The sequence below is a fragment of the Camellia sinensis genome, chromosome 5 (genome assembly GCF_055761805.1).
Source record: "Camellia sinensis isolate YWXY chromosome 5, ASM5576180v1, whole genome shotgun sequence".
Lineage (NCBI taxonomy): Eukaryota > Viridiplantae > Streptophyta > Magnoliopsida > Ericales > Theaceae > Camellia > Camellia sinensis.
In genome coordinates this window covers 176,458,123-176,483,155 of record NC_138965.1, presented here as the reverse complement: position 1 = coordinate 176,483,155, position 25,033 = coordinate 176,458,123, and the positions used below count along the sequence as shown (strand labels likewise).

The 25,033-nt window shown below is 38.4% G+C and overlaps 1 protein-coding gene across 2 annotated transcripts in view; it reads right to left on the bottom strand.

Moving 5' to 3' along the window:
- Positions 1-24,519, bottom strand: part of ARC3 (GTP binding protein) — a 31,754-nt gene extending 7,235 nt beyond the window's left edge. For both annotated transcript variants that reach the window (XR_014330540.1, XM_082870517.1), the window contains exons 1-9: positions 24,055-24,519; positions 16,209-16,267; positions 15,092-15,156; positions 5,949-6,083; positions 4,460-4,508; positions 2,156-2,268; positions 2,003-2,074; positions 1,652-1,762; positions 1,189-1,370 (exon numbers count right to left, since the gene is read on the bottom strand). Coding sequence is in view for 1 of the 2 variants with exons in the window: in XM_082870517.1 (XP_082726643.1) it covers positions 1,189-1,370; positions 1,652-1,762; positions 2,003-2,074; positions 2,156-2,268; positions 4,460-4,508; positions 5,949-6,083; positions 15,092-15,156; positions 16,209-16,267; positions 24,055-24,383 (1,115 nt within the window). In the remaining variant the exon portion in view is untranslated. The remainder of the gene's footprint in view (positions 1-1,188; positions 1,371-1,651; positions 1,763-2,002; positions 2,075-2,155; positions 2,269-4,459; positions 4,509-5,948; positions 6,084-15,091; positions 15,157-16,208; positions 16,268-24,054) is intronic.
- Between the last annotated feature and the right edge of the window lie 514 nt (positions 24,520-25,033).

Sequence of the window (25,033 nt, the reverse complement as noted above, 5' to 3'; positions counted from 1 at the left end):
AATAGAGCTACCCTCATCTATATATTAGTATTCTTTCTTTGTTGCTGACCAAAAACAAAAAACATATAAGCCATGTCATCTGAAAAGGAGATTCTCAACAAAGTAATGGAAACCAAGAGCAACAATAGTACTGATAACTAGTTGAAAAAAGGAAGAACAAGTACCCAACATTGATATTTGCAATTTTACTATTATGTTTCTTGTAGGTTTTCCATTATTCAAAGATAAAATTGTCTACTAGAATCTTCAATAGTCATAGATGTGGGAGACGTTTTCGAAAGCTATTGTCCCTCATAAAGTGAAGCTTTCATGTGGTCCTTGGCTCAAAAGTTACAACAACTAATGATGTTTTCCAAAGGAGAAGGCCTAATCACTCTCTTTGCCCTCAATGGTGTGTAATGTGCAAGAGGAACTCGGAGGTAGCAGATCATCTATTCCTTCATTGCCCGGTGGCTTGTGCATTATGGCAGCGTCTTTTTGGCTTATGTGATGAGCGGGGAGTTGCTCTGCGGGACTGTATTCAAATGCTTCTTATTAGGTTTAAAGGCTTTGGAAGAACCAAGAGAGCCAAAACAATGTGGACAAGCATTGTTTTTGCTATTTTCTGGGCTATATGATTGGAGAGAAATTCTAGAATCTTTGATGGCAAGGAAGCAAGTGTAGAGGCTTTGTAGGATAGGGCGGAATATTTGGCTTCATTTTGGGCATTTGTATCCCCTCCTTTTAAAGGAGTCCCTTTGAACTTGATCTCTAGGGATTGCGTTGTTGTTTGCCATCCCTAGGGCTAGGAGTTTTGTGCTTTTGTTTTGCTCTTTCTCTTTCTTTGTATGAGGACTTCTTGTCCTCTTTCACTTTTCTTCATTAATGAAATTTTTGTTGATGCTCAAAAAAAAAATATATAGTCATAGATGTGGGAGAAGATGTAAAATTTATTTTAGTCACAAAACAAATCTCATATATTATTGTTAGATGTTACGTCAGTAGTCTAAGGGGTAACCACTTCAATATATAAATACATAAGTTTTATGTGAAAACCCTAAGTTTTGGGTTTTCTCTCAATAACTATATATATTTGTTTCTTCTTCTCTCTCTGCCTTATAGTGTATCAATTCAAAACAAATGCAGGAGAACAAATTGGAATAGAAAACTTACCAACAAATATTTACACTTAAAAACAAGGATTCTTACCCTGCAGTAATAACTGTTGCCATTATTAGGCCGGGATCCCGATTGGGTTCATGGACTGTAGAGATTACAATTTCCCTTCTGCATTCAGTAGTTTGCCGAAATGTATGCAAAAAGGCATTGACATCACTGCTATTGATAACAGCTGAACTTGCTAAAATGCATATAACAGTGCCATCCAAATCCTGAACACAAAAGACAGTGAAAAAAAAAAAGTGTTGTGAAACACCGACACACCCACATTTCAAGAAAATAAAATTTAAATTGCTTAGCACAATAATAACATGATACTGAAAGTATAAAATTACTAAAGAAACTAAAATTTAACAGCTTAAAAACCAACCAGCAAAAGGAAAGGGAAAGAGATGTTGAAAAAAGGAATAACAAAAAAAGAAGACAGATTTCTGTCTCTCTCAATAAAGACAAAAACAATTAAATTGTGTCTCTCAATCTAATCTGTGTATACCTTTAAACCAAAACCCAGGAAAGGGCAGTCATATATAGCTCGCATGATTGAAGTCTGAATGTTGTAACCAGCTCCAAATCCAATTTTTACTTCTTTATAACTTTCCAGAATCTGTAATGGTTGAATTAGCCATCCATAGGTCAGGGAAAGAAAAAATCAGAAAAGAATAGAACAGAATGCAATGTTGAAAATTAGGAGGACAAACAAACATCACAGTTCCTGTCAAAATAGATCAGGTTTGAAGATATTGGGACGTACTGAGGTGCAAATGAACCAAGCAATAGAATGAAGTACAAATAAATACAAAGATCAGTTATAATGCACACAAAATGTGATGATCATAAAGCTTACTTTTATTACTTCTGAAACTTTGAGTTCTTTTGTACTATTCTGTGGTGAATCTAGAAACTTCTTGTGGTTTCCCTGTCAATAAAGCAGTAGTATGAAAAAGCAAGGGCAATAAAAACCTGAGAGCGACACAGAAAGAAATCCAAGTGAACTTACAGATATAAGAGTGGATATGGCATTTATAGCCATCAATACAGCATTATTTGCAGTCTTTAAAGCCTCATCTAGAGTCACTAGATCTTTTTCTAGAAGCAAGTCTGTGTCAATCACTGTAGGACAAAAGAAACAATGCAACATACAGCATGAAGGTTAGCAGGTCTACCGGCAGCAACAATTATTTCAAAGTTGGTTATTTAAACTTGCTTGGCACTGCTCTGTGATTATCGTGTTTGAACTTGTTACTTTGAGTTGCTGATAATGAATCACTTGTGCTGGGTCTTAACTTCAATCCCGGTAATAAAGGACAGCTATAATAGAAATTAGACACCAACTAATGTAGCCTGGTTATGGATCCAATGGCTACATGTGGAGGATGGACCAAAAATGATAAGGATAACAGGCTGAAAGTTGCAAAGCTAATTTATATTATATTTATACATTTTTAAGAAATAAGTCATGAAACAATGAGCTACAAGATCCACATTTAAGCCTTAATGTATTAAAATAAAGAACCAGACACAGAGTAAATAATTTTATTCTTCAAAAACATTATCCACTATACAAGCATATAGTTCGGATTTAAGTTTTTTTGTTTTTCACACTATTAAAAATGAAGGTTTAATGACCATACTCTTGGCATTAGAGACAGTAAACAGAAAATGAGGTCACTCTTCAAAGCTAATACAAGAATATAGCCAATAAACTTCAACTCAACAGGATTTTTTCAGTTTGCCTTTTTTTTTTTGGGTTAGAAATGGGGAGGGATATCTTCCTCAAGGATACAAAGAATCCTATTAAATACAGTGAAAACACACGCCCGCACACACCAACAAAAAAAAAAAGAAGGAACAAGTGGAAGAAAATGCTTTAGGGAAAGAAAGAAGAAAAGAAGGAATGGTAACAACCCAAGCCAATGCAAGTTAAAAATATATCACTCCACCTGCCAAAAACATAGTGAAAGAAAAGTATCCTATTAGCTGTGTAGCCATCTCCTCTGATAAAATCAGACCACACTACAAAAAAATAAAGTAAATTTATATAATATCATTAACACGTGTACTGAAGAATTGTGTGATCATCTTTTACGAAAGACCCAGCCTAGCATCCATGGGTGATGCAATCAATCCTAACAGATGAAGAAAGACCAATAAATGAGAACTAGCTGGAGATAGTTAACCCTTCAATAAAATCAACACTCCTAGATTTAGCCCTACCCGCTTTCTTTGTCCTTTACTTTGCTGGCTTGGCAGAGTAGAGCTAGCATTCGCTTTAACACACCGTCTTCCTCAAAGTGCTTACCGTACTGGGCTTGAATTGCTTTTCTTGAGTTTGATCTTTGAATGAGATGAAAGCACTGCCTATTCTTTGACTTGTGAGTCCAACCTTTCACTATCCTCTCTTTAGCCACTTTAGCAAGGAATAAGGAATCCATTTGCTTTCCTCCACGCCCTATATACTCTCCTTCTTATCAGAGCAACCGGCTAACCACTCGCTCCCTATCTGCTCTTCCTCTCTAGCTCCTTCTTATGGTATTAGGCCCTTGCTACTATATTACTTCCTTGCAAGTCTTGGGATGAGAAAAGAGTCAAGAAAAGCAGCTCGAAAAGGCCCTGAAGACCGCTTTGCCGCTAAAAGGACTTTATGCAATCCACTGAAATTGCACTTTTCTGGCATCACTGGAACAAAGAGTACACTACTTTCTTCCACGTAATGAATTCTAACAATCTCCCTCGAGAAGTTCTCAAGAATCTTATTACAATACATGAAAGACCTTACCATCATAGGCCTAATAATTGAAGGAGTTCACAGTGAAAGAAGCTGAAAAAGCTAGTCTGAAAGCGCTCGAAAGAACATCCCATCTTTTTCAATGAAAGGACTCAAGAATGGAAGAAAGTGTTGAGTTGACTCAAGTGCCTTACTATTTATTATTTGTTGAAGTGAAAAGGTAACGTAATGAATCTAGTCTAGTAGCTCGGTATCCAGATGAGTATATATACGTAAAAGAAGAGCTCTTCCCCCTGGCTTTCGGGTTTAAACTCTGCTCTCCTCTACTTTGAATTAGGAATCATCATATTCTCCTTCCAGGATTGGAAAAAAATGTATTCATAAGGGCACCCAATATGTTAAAGGTCATATTGGTAATAATGTTTTTAAGTTCAAATATCACCACTATCGAAGGAATCTCTTAACAGCAATAACATCGGTAATATACAATGTTAATAACTCTAGTATCCACAGCATCTGACATCTATTAACTGTATTAATAAATGTTCAACTAATACAAAGCAACATACTACTCACCAATACAAAAGTTTGTATGCTCTTGTAGTTTCTCTACCAAATCCTTCACCTGTAAATAGGGTTAACAGCAACAATTTGTAAATACTTGAAAGCAGATGCTAGAATAATGTTGGATTGATATCATAAACTCAAAACTTTTGAGCCTTTGAGAAGAGTTTAATCTTTTTGTTTTTTGATAAATCCTTTTAGATGAGTTTAATCATTAATGAAACTCCAGTAAATGGTGGATTTGCAGTCAAAGAATGAACAAGTAAAAATCAGCATACATCCAAATATCGATATTTAGCAATACCAAACATGAGATATTCAGAAATTATTGTGATCATCACCAAAAAAATATTATAATTGATTTTGTATGAAAAGTCTAGCAATGCTATTTTCACTTATGCAATAAATTGTGGTCGTCGTGGAGGCATTTTTTATTTTTTTTTCTCTCTCTCTATAAATAGAAGAAAATGGAAGTACAACAAGAAATGCTGACAATGAACCCAAAAAAAAAAAAAAGTATACTGAAGTAAAAGAAAATGGAAGTGACCAGAAATTTAAATTATCAAATAGTACAATAAGAAAGAAAAGAAAAGAAAAGAATGTGTACAATAAGAAAGAAAAGAAATTTAAATTGTCACATTATTATTGTTCTAATATTAATGTGCTAAGATGGGAGGGTTTGTTACACACTCAACCCATTCATCATATTCTTTTATCTTTGCTTCTTTCTTCTCTTCTCTCTTCCTTTTCTAACCTTAATCCTAATCAAATAGACTTTACACTTTAACTAATTTCAATTTTTGTTTCTTGAAGAATTACCACATCCAGACAATTTTTTAAACAAAAATTTATTTGACTACACCCATCTTCTTGGACCTAATTCCTCTCACATTCCAACTAATGATCATCATTTGGAAACATACTTAACCCTTCCCTCCTTTGACCCCTCTCTCTCCCACTCTGCATCTAATTTTTCTGAGTCTCTCTTCTTCTACTTGTCATCCGTGTATCCAGAATGGGTACGCAAACAACAAAAAATGGGGATACAACCAAACACGTGTCAATACATGCCAATGTGTGTCAAATGCATGTCCGACCCATGTTAACATGCATGTCTCCCTAGGAGCCATGTTAGTGCTTCTTAGAACTGAACAATGGCCAAGGCATCACAATTTGTACTTCCTCAAACAAATAGGCATAGTGATTAACAATAAAAATAAAAATAAATAAATAAGAGGGAGAGAAAAACCTAAAACCCATCCACAACATGTATAAGTTGAATGCAACGCAATAGAATAATTAAATAACATGCAAACTCAAAACAAATGCCTTGAATATTATGAACTACTTCCATATGACTACAAAGTGTCATATTCCTCTATTTAAAATCATGAAGAGACGATAAGGAAAAAGGAAGAATAAAAGTGAATTCTTGTTATGCACTTTCTTAAAATTTTCATAGGAGAAGAGCATAAGAAATCAGTTCGCAAGAAAACCCAACCTCATCTTTGCGCCTTCTTCCTTCAAAGCTGAAGGGTTTGAGAATGATGCCAACAGCCAATCCATTTGCAGATTTTACTCTCTTAAGAATATCAGCCACTCTCATGTGATCCGAGCCATAAGCTGCACTAGCCACCTTCAAAAACAGAAAATGAAATAAATTGATATTATCCATTTGTAATTAGGTATTGGGGTGGTTAATCTCTAAATGAATCAACTTTTGGATTTCATAGTCTTCAAGTCAAGGAAGATGTATAGGCCATTTCAGTATATATATATTTTTCTTTTTATATAAGGGGCATCACCTTTTGATGGCAAATTTAATATACTTAACAAAAAGAAAAGAGCCCATTCCAATTTTCCCAAAGTACTAGGTACCGCTGAGATAAAAAAGCAATTAAGCACCTTTTGCAATCTCAAGGTGTAAGAAAAATTGATATAGAGAGAAATTGTATGTATTATGATTGATGTTATTGATTTATATTACAATGATTCATGATTCCTATATATAGAAGAGGGTGAGTGTGTAGTAGGTAAGGAGTAGGTGAAGTGGAGGTGGTAGTGGTGTAGTGGGTTAGGTTTAGTGGAGTAGGTGAGGTGGTAGTGGTGTAGTGGGTTAGGTTTAGTGGAGTAGGTTTAAGTGGGTGAAGTAGGTGGAGAGTAAGTGGATTTTAACAGCCCCCGCAAACTCAAGGGGGATAGGAACTAACCAACTTGAGTTTGGAGAGAGTAACAAAACAAGAAAATACATAAAAATAAAAGAGGATAAGAGACACTGTATGGTCGTGTCAGACCATTGGTGAAGACACTGGATGGTGGTGTCATAACGTTGTAGAGGACACTGTATGGGGGTGTCAACCATGTAGAGGACACTGTATGGTGGTGTCATAACGGTGTAGAGGACACTGGATGGCGGTGTCAGACCGATGTAGAAGACAGTTTATGGGGTCATGTCGGACCGTTGTAGCAGACAGTTTACGGGGTCATGTCGGACCGTTGTAGCAGACACTGTTGTGACAGTTTGTTGTGACAGTTTACGGAGTCTTGCTGGACCCTTGTAGAAACTAACCGGAATCAATGTCGGGACAGTTTACAGAGTCTTGTCGGACCCTTTGAAGGAGCGAACCGGAATCAATGTCGGGACAGTTTACTGAGTCTTGTCGGACCCTTGAAGGAGCTAACCGGAATCAATGTCGGGACAGTTTACAGAGTCTTGTCGGACCCCTGAAGGAGCTAACCGGAATCAGTGTCGGGACAGTTTACAGAGTCTTGTCGGATCCTTAAAAAGTCGCACCCTCAAAAGGTGTGCCCAATCTTTCAAAAGGCGTGCCATCAAAAGGCGTGTCCAATCCATAAAAAGGCGTGCCATCAAAAGGCGTGCCCATTCCATAAAAAAGTGTGCCGGACATGATGGCGAGACGCGTGACCACATTGGCTGGCGCGCCCGTTTTGTCATCTGGCGTCAAGTGGCGCGCAATGCGCGTGACTGCCTTGGCTATTTAACCTAGGCTGAGGCAGAGGCTGAGACAAAAAAACCTGCTAAAATCCTCTAAAAAAAACTCTTCCTTTTCTGAGAGAGATACGCTGTAACACTCTGTTGCCCAGTCCTTCTCTGAAAGTACCAGTCGGAAATCGCTGCTTCGCTGAAACACTCAGCAACCCAAAAAACATGGCCTCTTCTTCCCGTCCAGCTACCCAGAACATGGCATCCTCTTCCCGTGGTCTGCTCACGCTCTTTCCAGACCTGAACGAGTCCACAAGAGAAATAACTGGTGCGGTGGCACTGGAAACTCAACCAAGCGCCCCGGAGTTTGCTCCGTTGAACTTTCCTATGCGGTCTGTGGAGCAAAGAATGGCAGTGCAGTCGGATGTGGAGGCCAATCAGTATACATTGAAGTCATGTGTGGAAACCATGACTGCGGTTACAAATTTGTCGAACCGGCTGCAAAGTAGGACAAATGAGGTGCAGCAGTTAAACGCCCAACTGGCTCTGCTCCAACGCATGTATAAGGATGCGCGAGCAGAGATAAGTGTGCTAAAGGCGGAAAACAAGGAGCTGAAGCGGAAGGCCACCGTGATGTTCCGATTTGGAGGGCCGCCATATGCTGCAGTGGAGGAGCAGGGAGTAGTGATCGTGCCCAGTGGAGTGGGAAACACGGAGGCCGGACTGGCACGGGACACCCAAGATAAAAGTAAGAAGAAGAGACCTGCTGTAGAGTAGAGAAGGGAAAAGAAAAATCCCGCCTGTGGGTGGTTTTGGTTGGTTTGGTTTGTTTGTTTGTTTGGTTTTTTTTTTTTTTTTTTTTTTTTTTTTTTTTTTTTTTGGTGTAAAATGGGGATCGGGGTTGATCCCTGAAATGAATAAAATATGATTTGGTGTGCAAAGCTATATTATTATTATTTTTTATTTATTTATTTTTTTTTTTTTTTGATTGTGAAAAAGGGGACACAAAAAAAATAAGATAAATAAAAATTCTATGTTGTGGTGAGGAAGTCGGTGAGGGAGGTGCAAAAGGTGATTAAAAGAAATAAATAAAGAAAGAGTGTGATGATGGATATGGGTATAGATGTAATAAAGGAATGAAAAGAAAGAAATAAATAAAGAAAGAAAAGAAGAAAAGAAAATGGGTTTGTGCAAAAGTAGACAGAGTCGGTGCAATATATTATAATAAACATAAATATATATAGATATATTAAAATAAAAGAAAGTTGAGTGGGTTGATTAAAAAAAAAAGGATTGTGTGTTTGAAAATGAAAAATAAAGAAAAGAAAAGAAAGGGGATCATGTGGTGAAAGAAAAAGGAGCTGTGGGTTTGAAAAAGTAAAGGGAGAGAGGAATTTCGATGCAAGTTTTCTGACTCTTCTCAAAAACAACACAGCAGTTCCACCCACCTTATTTCACACTTTTCTTTTATATATATATATATACTAAAATAATGGACCATCAAACCAAAACCAGAGGTGAAGGCAAAGCCTGTTGTTGAGGAGGTGAAAGATGAAACTACTGAAGCTACAGATGCACCGGCTGATCCTGCCCCAGCAGAACAGGCTCTAGAGGTGAAGACAGAGGCAGCTGAAGCAACGGATGTTGTAACAATGGTGACGATCAAAGCCGTCAAAGCTCGCCAGATCGTCGACAGCCGTGGAAATCCAACCGTCGAAGTTGATGTCATTTGTAATGATGGACCTTTTGCTAGGGCTGCTGTTCCTAGTGGTGCTTCCACAGGTGTTTACGAAGCTTTGGAATTGAGAGATGGGGGTTCAGATTATCTCGGAAAAGGTGTCCTCAAGGCTGTGAATAATGTGAATTCAATCATCGGACCTGCATTGATTGGCAAGGAACCAACAGAACAGACCAAAATCGACAACTTCATGGTGCAAGAACTCGATGGGACAGTTAATGAATGGGGCTGGTGCAAATGCTATATTGGCAGTTTCACTTGCTGTATGTAAAGCAGGAGCTATGAAGTGTTGTTGAAGAATCTGCCATGAAAGAAGAAATCGAGGAAATTTGGGTTTGTCCGGCGGGCGGCCAAGGCGAGATTGCCGCCCGCCGGTGAAACGAAATTACTAGGTTCTTAACCTTGCTCTGATACCATGTAAGAAAAATTGATATAGAGAGAAATTGTATGTATTATGATTGATGTTATTGATTTATATTACAATGATTCATGATTCCTATATATAGAAGAGGGTGAGTGTGTAGTAGGTAAGGAGTAGGTGAAGTGGAGGTGGTAGTGGTGTAGTGGGTTAGGTTTAGTGGAGTAGGTGAGGTGGTAGTGGTGTAGTGGGTTAGGTTTAGTGGAGTAGGTTTAAGTGGGTGAAGTAGGTGGAGAGTAGGTGGATTTTAACACAAGGTCCCCTCAAACTCCCCAGTAAAACCATTAAGCCCTCTTCCATAATGAACGACAACATGATAAATCACAAATCCCACATTGATTTTCATCAAATTTCCAGTTTGCTGGCTTCAGATAAATATCTGTACATGCTGGAAATTGTGTTCATGTATAGAATATGATAGTGGTGTTGGTGGTAGATAGTGGCATGTATATAATAAGATAGTGGTAGATAGTGGTAATATATAATATGTAAGTGGCATATAATGGGTTATGATGATGTTTGTAATATCTCCTATATAAGGAGTGTCATTTGGTCTTGTAAGATAAGAAGTTTTGAATATAACAGAAATATATTCCTTCTTCCTCATATTTTCGGAGTTCTTCTTCTTCATATTTTCTAATTTGGTATCAGAGCAACAAAAAACACAGCAGCCCTAAAACCGTCATAGCCATGTCGGAAGTCACGTCCGGAACCACTTCAACCCCTGCCGCTGCCATTCCGGTGAAAACGTCCAACTCTCACTCTGTCCAAATCACCACCATCCGCCTAAATGGTGATAATTTTCTCCGCTGGTCACAATCTGTCCGGATGTATATCCGTGGGCAAGGAAAGATCGGTTACATCACTGGTGACAAGAAGGCTCCTGCGGTTAATGATCCACTGTTCGACAATTGGGACGCTGAAAACTCCATGGTTATGACATGGTTGGTCAATTCCATGGAGGAGGATATAAGCTCTAATTACATGTGCTATACTACTGCACAAGAATTGTGGGATAATGTTAGTCAGATGTATTCTGACCTAGGAAATCAATCTCAAGTTTTCGAATTAACTTTGAAGTTGGGAGAGATTCGTCAAGGAGATGATTCCGTCACCAAATATTTCAATTCGTTGAAAAGGTTGTGGCAGGATCTTGACATCTTCAACACATACGAATGGAAATCAGTTGACGACTGCAACCACCACAAGAAAACTGTGGAAGACAGCCGTATTTACAAGTTTCTTGCCGGCCTCAACATTGAGTTCGATGAAGTGCGAGGAAGAATTATTGGCAGACCTCCTCTCCCATCCATTGGCGAAGTATTTGCCGAAGTCAGAAGGGAAGAGAGCCGAAGGAGCGTCATGCTTAAGAAAAAAGGTAATGGTGAATCAATTGAAATTTCTGCTTTAATTAGCGATGCTGCGGCCAACAAGGCTGCAAATTACCAGCGCAGGTTTGATGATAAGCCACGGGTCTGGTGTGATTTTTGCAACAAGCCTCGCCATACACGCGAAACGTGTTGGAAGATTCATGGCAAACCTGTCAACTGGAAAAGCAGCAAACAAGGAGAGAAGAATCGTGGCTTTCCTACCGCTAATGAAGCCGATTCAGGTCCCTTCAACAAAGAGCAGATTGATCAACTCTTAAAGCTGATAAAATCCAACTCCTCAACCGGTACTCCTAGTGTTTTGTTGGCACAAACAGGTAGAAATCCTAAAGCCTTCTCTTGCCTAAACTTCTCTCCGTGGATCATAGATTCCGGTGCCTCCGATCACATGACTAGTTTTTCCCATTTATTTAGTACCTATTTCCCTTGTTCTGGTCATGACAAAATCAGAATAGCCGATGGTAGTTTTTCACCTATTGCAGGAAAAGGATTTATTAAACTAACTGAGAAAATTAATCTCAATGCTGTTCTTCACGTCCCCAACTTAGCCTGTAACCTTTTGTCTGTCAGTAAACTATCTAAGGATTCTAATTGTCGTGTTACATTTTTTGAATCCCATTGTGAATTTCAGGACCAGAACTCGGGGATGATGATTGGGCGTGCTAGGATGCTTGAAGGTCTTTACTACTTTGATGAAGTACCTGTTAGTAATAAAAAAGCTCAGAGCTTTAATAGTACCAGTTCAATCTCTGTTCGAGAAAAAATAATGCTATGGCACTATAGGCTAGGACATCCTAGTTTTCTTTATCTGAAACATTTATTTCCAGAATTATTTAAAGGGATTGATTGTTCTTCTTTTCATTGTGAAAGTTGCATTTTTGCAAAATTTCATCGCTCTACTTATTTGCCAAAACCTTACCAGGCTTCAAAACCTTTTTATTTGATTCATAGTGATGTTTGGGGCCCTTCTAAAATCACTACTCTTTCTGGTAAAAGATGGTTTGTTACATTTATTGATGACCATACCCGCTTATGTTGGATTTATTTGATGAATAAAAAATCTGACGTGAAAAATTTATTCACAAATTTTTACAATATGATTGAAAACCAATTTCAAACCAAAATTGGTATTTTACATTCTGATAATGGAACAGAATATTTCAATGAGCAGTTGGGTGAGTTTTTGGAAAAAAAGGGGATTTTTCATCAATCTACATGTCGGGATACCCCTCAACAAAATGGCATTGCAGAACGAAAAAATAAACATCTACTTGAAGTAGCACGTGCTATAATGTTTTACATGCATGTTCCTAAATATTTATGGGGTGAAGCAATTTTAACAGCCTCGTATTTGATAAACAGGATGCCTACAAAGGTGTTAACATACAAAACACCTTTTGATTGTCTCAAAACTTTTTTTCCTGACACGAGGTTGTTTTCTGATTTACCCGCCAAAGTTTTTGGATGTACTGCCTATGTTCATGTTCCCAGTCAATTTCGTTCAAAACTTGACCCCCGTGCTATAAAATGTGTTTTTTTGGGTTATTCCTCAAACAAAAAGGGGTATAAATGCTTCGATCCTCAAAACAAGAAATTTCATGTGAGTATGGATGTGTCATTTGTGGAAACAAAATCCTATTTCCCCAACACTTCTCTTCAGGGGGAGACAAGTGGAGTAGAAGACCGTTTTTGGGATATTTCTATCCCGCTCCCCAATGTCATTTATCCTACACAAAAACCACATCTGTCTGATAATGATCACTTAGGAGAACCAAGTTCTATGGTGCCTAGTCAAGAAGATTCTTGTTTAGGGGGAGAAGTACTACAAAATGATCTAAATCCTGAGCTTCAGGTTTATACTAGGAAGCGATTTCATCTGAAGAATAATGACCCGAATGTCCATCCTAATGACCCGAATGTCCACCCGAGTTCTGGCATCGAAATTTTAGGTAATCCTATTCCTTCTATTTCCGACCTTGATGTACCTATAGCAATTAGGAAAGGTGTCCGAAATTGCATTAAACATCCTATTGCAAATTACCTCTCCTATCAAAGACTGTCTAAAAACCATAGAGCTTTCACATCTAGGATTTCACACTTGTTTGTTCCAAGGAATATACAGGAAGCATTGGATGATCCGAATTGGAAATTAGCAGTCATGGAGGAGATGAATGCTTTAAGGAGAAGTGGTACTTGGGAGATAGTTGATCTACCCAAAGACAAGAAAACAGTTGGGTGTAAATGGGTGTTTACGATAAAATGTAACGCAGATGGAAGCGTTGAGAGATACAAGGCGAGACTGGTAGCTAAAGGCTTCACTCAAACTTATGGGATCGACTATCAGGAGACGTTTGCTCCTGTTGCTAAAATAAATTCCATCAGAGTACTGTTATCTCTTGCAGTAAATTCAGATTGGCCTCTACATCAACTTGACATTAAAAATGCATTTCTCAATGGTGATCTTGAAGAGGAGGTGTACATGAGCCTACCGCCGGGATTTGAGCAGAGACTTGGAAGTGACAGAGTATGCAGATTGAACAAGCCATTATACGGACTCAAACAATCACCAAGAGCGTGGTTTGAACGCTTTGGGAAGGCAGTTATCAGTTGTGGCTTCTCGCAGAGTCAAGCAGATCACACAATATTTTATAAACATTCAAAAAACAGTAAAATTGCAATTTTGATTGTTTATGTTGATGACATCATTTTAACTGGTAATGATGAAGCAGAGTTAGCAGCCCTCAAAGAGAAACTCGCAAAAGAATTTCACATTAAGGATCTGGGAGCCCTCAAGTATTTCCTCGGAATGGAATTTGCAAGATCCAAGGAAGGTATATTCGTTAATCAGAGAAAATATGTTCTTGATCTCCTTGGAGAAACAGGTATGCTTGGTTGTAAGATGGCGGAGACTCCGATCGAGCCTAACTTGAAGTTACAAGCTGCTAAGGCTGAAGAAGTCAAAGAGAGAGAACAATATCAGCGACTTGTAGGGAAATTGATTTACTTGTCTCATACGCGGCCTGATATTGCCTTTGCAGTCAGCATGGTAAGTCAGTTCATGCACTCACCAGGGGCAGAGCACTTTGAGGCCGTTTATAAGATCTTAAGATATTTGAAAGGAACTCCAGGGAGAGGCTTACTATTCAAGAAACATGGACATCTTCAAGTTGAAGTATACACAGATGCAGACTGGGCAGGAAGTGTTACAGACAGGAGATCAACATCCGGATACTGCTCCTTTGTAGGTGGGAACCTAGTTACATGGCGGAGTAAAAAACAGAATGTGGTAGCTAGAAGTAGTGCAGAAGCAGAGTTCAGAGCTGTTGCCCATGGAATCTGTGAAGTAATGTGGATTAAAAGAATTCTTGAAGAATTAAAGCTTTCTCACCCGACACCTATGAAGGTCTATTGTGACAACAAAGCAGCTATATCTATAGCTCATAATCCAGTTCTACATGATCGCACAAAACATATAGAAGTGGATAAACATTTCATCAAGGAGAAAATCAATGCTGGCATAATCTGTATGACCTACCTTCCAACAGGTGAACAATTAGCTGATGTGCTAACGAAGGGACTACACAAGAAGCAATTTGATAAGCTGACTAGCAAGCTGGCTATGGAAGATATCTTCAAACCAGCTTGAGGGGGAGTGCTGGAAATTGTGTTCATGTATAGAATATGATAGTGGTGTTGGTGGTAGATAGTGGTATGTATAGAATATGATAGTGGTGTTGGTTGTAGATAGTGGCATGTATAGAATATGATAGTGGTGTTGGTGGTAGATAGTGGCATGTATATAATAAGATAGTGGTAGATAGTGGTAATATATAATATGTAAGTGGCATATAATGGGTTATGATGATGTTTGTAATATCTCCTATATAAGGAGTGTCATTTGGTCTTGTAAGATAAGAAGTTTTGAATATAACAGAAATATATTCCTTCTTCCTCATATTTTCGGAGTTCTTCTTCTTCATATTTTCTAATTGTACATAACGGAATGTTGACTGTAATTTGATATTATTTGCTAATGCAAGATCTATTTACACCATCCTTACTACATCATATTCTACATTTATAAAGTTTTTCCTGATAGTATATATCAAAAAATAATATAGTAATTACAAGAGTAAGAAGTAAGGAAAGTACAAACAAGTATAACTGCTTTGGAACGTGACTGAAAGGCTAATGGAGCTTCCACAGCCATTGGCGCGATATCTGCAAAGAAACATAAGAGAAGAAGTATTAGAAACAATTTCATTAAAAGAAGCAAGAGAAAGTTGAGAGAAGTCCACAAAAATGCTTGGGTGTCAAATCAAAAGATCATATGAGATATTTAACTTGAAATAGGTTAACATATTTGTGAAGCACATACATTATACACAATATTTTATGATGTTGGGATCCCATCCTAAACACCGTAATGCTCAAGTGAATCCCATAAAAGGCTTAAAAAAAGCAATCTAAAGCTCTTAACTTGTGCCAATTGACAAAGTTTAATCCTAGCAATAAAAATACTAAAGATGCACTAATTAGTAGAAGAAGACAAGTCTCAAGAAAACTAAAAATATCATTTTAGCAATCCAATTTTCTTGAATTTCTGCATTCTCTAGTTTCCTTTTAGGTTTTTTTTTTATAATTGCATTTGAAAATTGGTTAAGAATCTTTTCATGAGTTGCAATCCCACCAATTGCGTTTACAAATTAATTATTTTTCAGGGTTTTGATTCTTTTATTGTTTCTATATTTGATGAGCAATTTGTAAAAAGTTTCTTTGTCCTTAGGGTTTTCTGGTATAAAAGACCTTTTGTTGTATCACGAATTTAGAATTGGAATGCAACGCCCCACCGCCTGCTGGCTCAAGACACTGATTATTTGCAACCCTAATAGTGGATTTAACTCTGTCCTCCATAGACATTGGCCAATTGTCAAACAGCATGAATTCTTGCTTCCCTTTATATGATTGTGGTTTTTCTTCACTGCTTTGCTTTCACACTTGACCCAACACATATGCATGACATAAGTCAATGAAGAAAACGTTTAATTTAATCGGCTACATTGTTGTCCTCCAACAAACTAATTTCTTCGTTATTAAATGTAGTGGTACACCACCACTCAGTGACACCTACTTTTACTATCTTGTTAACGTGGAAAGACTTCAATAATGCTTTGATTGAAGGAGTTACAAGAAAACAAAAATGCCAAATCAAGAATAGATGAATTTGAGATATAACTACGGACACTTGCAAAGTTGTAATGCAAAAACTTAACCTTTTCCAGAGAACCTTTGTTGTAACTGGACCTTCATTGAATCTTTAATTAGAATATTCCTGCAATATAGTTAACTTAATAAACAAAAACAGATGCATGATGGCTGCCTAACAAATGTTCAAACTCATCATAATTAGTTGTAGAATGGATGTTGATTAAAGGCATTAAAGCAACATAAACCACAAAGCCAAATTGAAACATCCTTTTTGAAAATATCGTGAGAGCTTGATGATAATCAATTGCATTAAGAGACTAACAAAGTTTTGCTACCAAAGGCACCACACAAAATAAATTCTAACGTAGACTTGCTAGTTTTGTGCCTCTAAATTTAAAAGATCATTGCTCTATGCATGGAGGGGATTGCATTCTTTCATATAAACTGTAATTTTCATTGAACTTTAGTCACTTTAAAGCATAAACAAGTTACACAGTTCATAGAAATCTATATTACTTAAAAACCAAAACATCGCAAATAGGTATACCAGGTCATAAATTTCATCCAGCACTTATCAGAAACATGAAATCATTCTAAAAAAATATGGAGCAAAAACGGGTATGAGCTCAAATTTGAAGATTTTTAAGCTATATCATATATGTTTATATATATATTTATATATTTTGGGTAAGTTTTAAGCTATATGTTATTTGAGCACTTGTCATGGAAATCAAAAATCAGACCAACAAATGTACATCGGATGTCATAAAAAGATTCTGAAAATTAAACCGAATATAGGTGGGGGAAGATTCTGTTAATGTAAATTGTATAAATTTACCATCACCTACCACACACTTACCATCACCTACCACACACTCACCTACTACACTCACCTACCACCACCATCCACTACACCTACATCTATATAAGGAACCATTTGTAATAGACAGAACACATCAATCAAAACATCAATAATAATATACATCTCAATTTATTATTTTACATGGTATCAGAGCAAGGTTAAAGATCTTGGTGTTCTTCGCCTTCCGGCGGGCGGCAACCTTGCCTTGACCGCCCGTCGGATCTCAACCAAACCTCCCTCTCCCTCTCAGCACCTCACTGAAACACACCACCATTGCCATCACTCGATACATACACACAAATCTCTCTCTCTCCAGTTTCTGCGTCTGGCTACCAAATTCATTTCCTCGTTTATAGCTTGAATCTGATATGTTGAGCTTGTAATCATGAGTTGCAATGGATGTCGAGTTCTTCGAAAGGGTTGCAGCGAAAACTGTATCCTCCGACCATGCCTTCAGTGGATCGACTCCACTGAATCTCAAGGCCACGCCACCGTCTTCGTCGCCAAGTTCTTCGGTCGCGCCGGCCTCATGTCCTTCATCTCCTCCGTTCGATTCCTTACCACCATCTTGGTGCCTTCTTTTGCTACCCAGTGCTTGCTCACAAGCCTCTCTCACCTTCGGCCACATCTCCGACTGCAACTCCGGCTCATGCTGTTCGGCGTCCGAGTCAAGGTTGATCCGATGAGGAAGCGCGTCAGTATGACCATTTTGTCGCAATACGAACCGCCTCAGTGTCAGGACTCCTCCAACGTCGCCGACGTTGCCTGCAGTGGCGGCGGTTACGCCTCCGCCGACGAGGCCGTTCACCCCCAGTCCTCCGGGAGTCGCGAGCGCAAGCGAGGTATTCCATGGACTGAGGACGAGCACAAGTTGTTTCTCTTAGGCCTGCAAAGAGTAGGGAAAGGAGACTGGATTTCAAGGAATTTCGTGAAGCCTCGAACACCGACGCCAGTCGCTCGTCACGCTCAGAACTACTTCCTCCGGCGAAGCAACCTCAATCGGCGTCGCCGTCGATCCAGCCTCTTCGACATCACAACTGAATCGGTCACTGCTATTCCAATGGTTCTGTTTTTATTACCAGTACAGATTGAGAATCCAATGGAAAAACTAACCCTGGGACAGTGGATTCTACCTTAAACACACTGATATGCACATGCATCCACAAGCACACACACGGCACACACCAAACCCAGCACATGGGGGCACCCACTCACTCTCTTTCTCTCTCTCTCTGGTCCCTTTCTCTCCACCAGACCCACTTTAATTATATTTATCATTATTCTCTCATATTTTATTAATCTCTCTCTGTCCATCCAACCTTCTTTTATTTTATTTAATTTTTTTTTTTTTTTAAACACACTGTGATCCACCACTCCATGATACACCATCCGCCAACTTTTGTCCCCCTCTTTTCCTTTCTTTTTAATTTCATATTGCCCACCGACTCTTTTTTTTTTTCATCACACACAAAACCACTCTTCTTTTTTTTTTCTTTTTTTTATTCCATTCCCACTGCCACCTTTATTATTTTTATTCATCATTTTCTATTCATCATCACCATGCTCATAAAAAAAAAAAAAACAAAAAAAAACAAAAAAAAAAAAAACAAAACAAAACAAAACAAAAAAAAAAAAAAATTCAAATTTGCACAACAACCCATATTTTATTCATCTCCGGGATCACCCCCGATCACAATTTTCCACAAAACAAAAAAAAAAAAACAAACAAACAAACACAAACACAAACACAAAACCACAACACAACAACCACACCCACAGTGGGATTTTTTCTTCTCTACTCTGCTGCGGGTCGCTTCTTCTTGCCTCCATCCTGGGCGGCCCTTGACGGTGTTGCCTCCGTGTTTCCCCCTCCACTGGGCACGATCACTACTCCCTGCTCCTCCACTGCAGCATATGGCGGACCTCCAAATCGGAACATCACGGTGGCCTTCCGCTTCAGCTCCTTGTTTTCTGCCCTTAGCACGCTTATCTCTGCTCGCGCATCCTTATACATGCGTTGGAGCAAAGCCAGTTGGGCGTTTAATTGCTGCACCTCATTTGTCCTACTCTGCAGCCGGTGCGACAAGTTTGTGACCGCCGTCATGGACTCCACACATGCCTTCAACGTATACTGATTAGCCTCCACATCCGTTTGCACTGCCATTTTTTGCTCCACCGACTGCATCGGAAAGTTCAACGGAGCAAACCCAGTGGTGTTTGGTTGAGGTTCACTGGCCACCGCACCCGTTATCTCTCTTGTTGACTCGTTGAGGTCGGGAAAGAGAGTCAGCAGACCACGGGACGACGAAGCCATTTTCTCTCGCAACAGAGTGTTACAAACTCTCTCTCTTAGCACAACAGTGTTACAGACTCTCTCTCTCAGCACAACAGTGTTACAGCCTCTCTCTCTCAGCACAACGAAGAGTTTTACAGAGGATTTCGCAGGTTTTTTGCTTCTGCCTCGGCCTCAGGCTCTGTCTTGGTTAAATAGCCGAGGCAGCCACGCGCATCGCGCGCCTCTTGACGCCGACAACCTGGCACGCCTTTTCATGGCACGCCTTTTGATGAATCGGGCACGCCTTTTGATGGCACGCCTTTTGAGGGTGCGGGCACGCCTTTTGAGGGCACGACTTTTGAGGGCTCGATATCTACATCCATGTATATCTTTTGGGCAGCCTATATACACACTCATACAGTGTCTTCTACACCGGTCAGCTTTATCAATCCCTTTTCAACCTCAAATAGGTTTTTATCTTCACACCTATTTGAGTTTGAGGGGGGGTTATACACAGTATCATGTATAAGTCGCTCATGGCGCACTGTGCATCACCACAACCTCTGCTACAACGGTCCGACATGACCCCATAAACTGTCTTCTACAACGGTCTGACACGACCACACAGTGTCTGTTACATCGATCCGACATGACCCCGTAAACTGTCTGCTACAACGGTCCGACATGACCCCGTAAACTGTCCTGCTACATCGGTCCGACATGACCCCGTAAACTGTCTTCTACAACGGTCAGACATGACCCCGTAAACTGTCCTGCTACATCGGTCCGACATGACCCCGTAAACTGTCTTCTACAACGGTCCGACATGACCCCGTAAACTGTCCTGCTACAACGGTCCGACATGACCCCGTAAACTGTCTTCTACATCGGTCTGACACGACCACACAGTGTCTGCTACAACGGTCCGACATGACCCCGTAAACTGTCTGCTACAACGGTCCGACACGACCATACAGTGTCTCCTATCCCATTTTTAATTGTCAGCTTATTTTTCTGTTTTGTTACTCTCTCCAAACTCAAGTTGGCTAGTACCTATCCTCCTTGAGTTTGAGGGGGGCTGTTAATGTAAATTGTATAAATTTACCATCACCTACCACACACTTACCATCACCTACCACACACTCACCTACTACACTCACCTACCACCACCATCCACTACACCTACATCTATATAAGGAACCATTTGTAATAGACAGAACACATCAATCAAAACATCAATAATAATATACATCTCAATTTATTATTTTACAGATTCATGGGGTGCGAGGACTTGAAAAGAGTTAATCCCACAATTCCAATAGTTGATCCCACCAAGGCTTACATTCTAAGAAGTCTTCTCCCACCAAAACTCTTTGAATCAAGTCACTGTATGATCCCAAAATTTTAGTGTCCATTTTTTCTTTGAAGCTCAAAGTCATGTTTTTAAAACACCAAACCAAATCAAACCAAGCCAAACCAAGCCTTGCCTTGCCTTAAGTCCCATCAAATGGGGTCGGCTACATGAATCCTTCTTCTCCACGCGGGTTTGATGTCGTGTTTTTAAAACACAACTTCAAAAATAACCTGGGTTTGGGAAATAAATTCAAAAGTACTTGGATGTGAGAAATAAGTTTTTTTATTCACGTGGGTTTGGTTAAAACTCTCATCTTATATTTGCATCTAGATGAAGTCTTAGATAAATTATGTCCACATTTCAATAATCATGATTTGATCCCTCAAGTTGAGTGGGAACCTTCAAAATAATTCTCAGTTGTGTGACATCGGAAAATATTGAAGGGATAAAAAAAATGCTTCCAGCAACTGGAGAGGAGATACTCCCATTCAGGATTAAAATTTGTGATAGGGCTCCTTGGACACTAGACTTTATTCATAGTCAGCAAATGAAGAACCTCTCCTTGGACACTAGACTTGAGGGTCCGTACAGGAGATTCCTTGAGGGCAACTTCTATACTACAATTCCTTTCTGAAAGTTTTATTACTTCTGTTTTGGGTTTTATTTATTTATTTATTTTTTGGTTGAGGGTGAGAGGATTGGAGGGAATGTTGTGACTTCATTCCCAGATATGTTTTTCTCAGAGGATGTCACAATCCCCTTTTTGCTACATCCTAGTTTATACTTTTCTGCTCAAGAAATTGTTATGAGAATGAACAGGATTAAGGTTTGAAGTGTAGTTGAAAACTATAGGCACTAACATATTGGAAAAAGGTGCATGATAGGCTTGGTTCTAAAGGTGACTTGAGTAAGCTGCTGGAAACTTATAAAATTTCAGCAGAATTTCCAGACAACAACTATTACTGAGTGTTGGTTTAAATGGTGGACTAAAAACGTATAGGGTGTAAGCCGGAAGGAAAGGATTAGAGTTAAATAGAAAAAGTAGACTTTTGAATAAAGAAATCAAAAAGACGAAATAATTCATTATGTTAAAGATGAAGCTTCCCTATGATTTACTCATGAATCCCTCAGGAAAAACACACCCTAAAAAGCTTACTAAACTAGTAAAAAATTGTTTATACAAATCTATGTTTAATTGAAACTTGGAAGAGTAAGCTTCTAGATGTCCACCCTAAAGAGTTTACTAAACTAGTAAAAAATTGTTTATACAAATCTATGTTTAGTTTTTTTTTTTTTTTTTTTCTTTTTTTTAGATAGGTAAAAATCTATGTTTAGTTGAAACTTGAAAGAGTACTGAAATATTTTATAAGCTTCTGGAGGTCTTCCTAACCAAAACTAGGATTTCAAAACATGAAACTTATAATAACTAATAGTAAGGTAAAGGTTCACCGGAGAATGGCAAAGCACGTTAGACACCAAGACCAAAAGGACGGCTGAGGGAAGAGACGGAGCAAGCTAGCTAAGACAGAGAGAGGTAGTTGAGTGCTAGAGCTCAAAATACAGAGCCCAAGGAAGCCATATTTGAAGGTGATGTATCACACACCTTGTGATGTAAGAAAAGTACCTACTATATATAGAAGGTCACTCACGTAGCCATAACTAATTGCCTCCAGTTTTGGGGATTCTCTTAAGATTTGTTAGAGGACAATTAGGTGTTAAGATTTGTCTTGATTTCTAAGATTCCATATCCTAACTCTCTGGTGTGGTCACTCTCTTACCAGGACTTCCCCAAGGTAGTTGTACCCACCAAAGAATAGTGTCAAGACCCAGAGAGCAAATCCTCCATCTCTAGCCTTCAAGCCACAAGACGCCTCAAGTCCCACGATACATGCTGAAGACTTTAATGCACCTGGCCCTTGCCTCTTGGCCTACGTAGAATGGTGTGATATAACACCAACAAGATTTAGAGCGGTGTAGCGACCCAAGTTAAATGAGTCGTGTGGTACCACTTATGTGGTAATGAGGCATAGGATTATGAATGTCTATGTTATACAATGGTCTAAACTCCAAACTCCCCTGGGATGTCAGATTTGACAAGGCTTCACAGAAGTGAAGTTTCAGGACTTAATATATGAGATGCTTGCAAGTACATTGATCTTACTCAATTACAACAAAACACATGGACCATTCATGTGTCCGTCGAAGGCTTTAACAGTCTGTAAAGCTTTATTGGGTTCTTCCTTGTATGTGAACCCTACCCCCTTTTTCAAGAGAAAGGAGAAAGGAGAAAGGATAAGTGATCTACCAACATAAGAATGAAACTTCTCAAATAGAAAGCCTTCCCGAGAAAACTCTTAAGTGCTTTGATGTTTAAGGGCGCCAACATCTATAGGATAGCTTGGGCTTTCACAAGATTTGGTTCAATTACATGCTATTGCATCATACACCCAAAGAATTCTCCTATGGTAACTTGAATGTTCGACATTGGGCCATTAGAGATTTGACAACATAGCACTTTTATGGAGATTATATCCATGTGCCATAGAGTGAAACAGAAACTCCAACTCAACACCTAAATCTTGCCCAAATGATATAGAAAGAATAGTATAGTTGAGAAGCAGATGAATAGAGCAGTATGGAAGCAAAGGTGCACACTTGCTGATGATTATGGAGATTCAAAAATGGCCCTCTATTCATAGGTGAGTTAAGTAAACCTTTACAGCACTATGAGGTATATAGTAACCTATATTGGACTCTTGTACATATCTAGAGGTTGGACACCCTCAAATTTAAGGGTATGTGAACTCGGCAAAAAAATGTTGTAATTTTAATCTATTATATGTAACATCTAATGTCAAAAAAGTATTTTACTCCTTTAATAGAAATTATACAATAGTATATACATATAATGATATTGTTGTTAAATACAAATACAAAAGATATGTCCGATAAAAAGCATTGGACACATATTCCGAACCCTTGTCCAAGTTTTGGGCGTTTGACGCAAGTATTTGATTTATTTCGAAAAGTCCATGTACATAGATCTTAACACGTCCAACTAATATAAATTGAGCTCTACGCGTTGAGCATCTAATCTCCTGAAAGTGGACTGACCCATTACATTAGGCTCATGAATTATGAAATACAAAGTGGGTGTTTTTGGGGGTGAATCATTTCATTTCCGTTACATATTACGGAGGAAACAAGAATAATCTTTATGAATTCAACAACATAGTCTCTAAATGAGTTCAACATTCCAAAAAATAGATAGATAAATAAAATGGAGAATTAGTGAACACAGCTGTTTGCATTGTATAATTTTGGATCTCCAGTACCATTCTTTGCTGATGGAACTAAATTCACATAAAAGAAAGAAAGAAAGAAACAAAGAAAGAATAACCAACTAGGAGAAGCATATACCAAAATCTGGAAGAAGAAGAAGAAAGGAAAGGAGAATCCAAACAGAAGTCGAGAACAGCGTCTTTTCTACTGCCAATTCCAATGACTTCCACAAACTGGGGGGAATCTTGGAAGGAATTCTGAGGAATTGGATTCCCATTCATCGAAGAAACTTTGTCCCAACTCAGTGACACTCGGAGGAGGAGAGGCTTCAAATTGGAATTCAATCTTGCTTTTTTTAGCAAGTTTATGCGATGATGAACTGAGTGACTGTTGAAGAAGAACCATTTTGAAGAGAAAGGGTGGTACAGGGAGGAATAAGTGACTTGGCGGAGACTCGTCGAATCCATAGCAAATTAGCGGACTTGCTTTGCATCAAGAAATCAGTTTTGAGGGCACTTGAGGAAACCTTTTGGGTATAAGGGTATCTCCAAGGGTTCTGCCTTTTTGTTTCACCGAATTTGAGGGTTTTGTTTGAAGCTTTGGCTTCCTCTTTGAATGTGCTATTTTAGTAAATTATTTTAGTTTTTAGTTATTTTAGTAGGTTAAAATTTTTATATTTAGAAAAATGATTGGATTTTTTGTGATTGGATGTGATGTTTATGAGAAAAAAAGTGAAATAATTATGAGTTTGATGTGATATTTTGTCTTATTAACTATTTTAATCTATTTTGTCTTTTTATAAATTTTAGCCTATACTAGGTTATTTTTTTTCTTCCTAACACCCCCAAAAACCACCGATTCACCGAGCGAATGATCGGCCGGTCTAGTGTAATTATTTTATAAATTTGGATAAATTATAAATATGTTTTTTAAGATTTGCTTAAAATATAAGTTGTTCTATGTAATTTAAAAAATTATAAATATTCTTTTGTTAAAAAATTTTATTTAACAGAATCAATTGAAAAAAGAAATTTATAATTGCTCTTCTATATAATAATATTAATTGACTTGATAATTTATTAATAAAATATACAATTTGTTATGAAATTAAAAATCT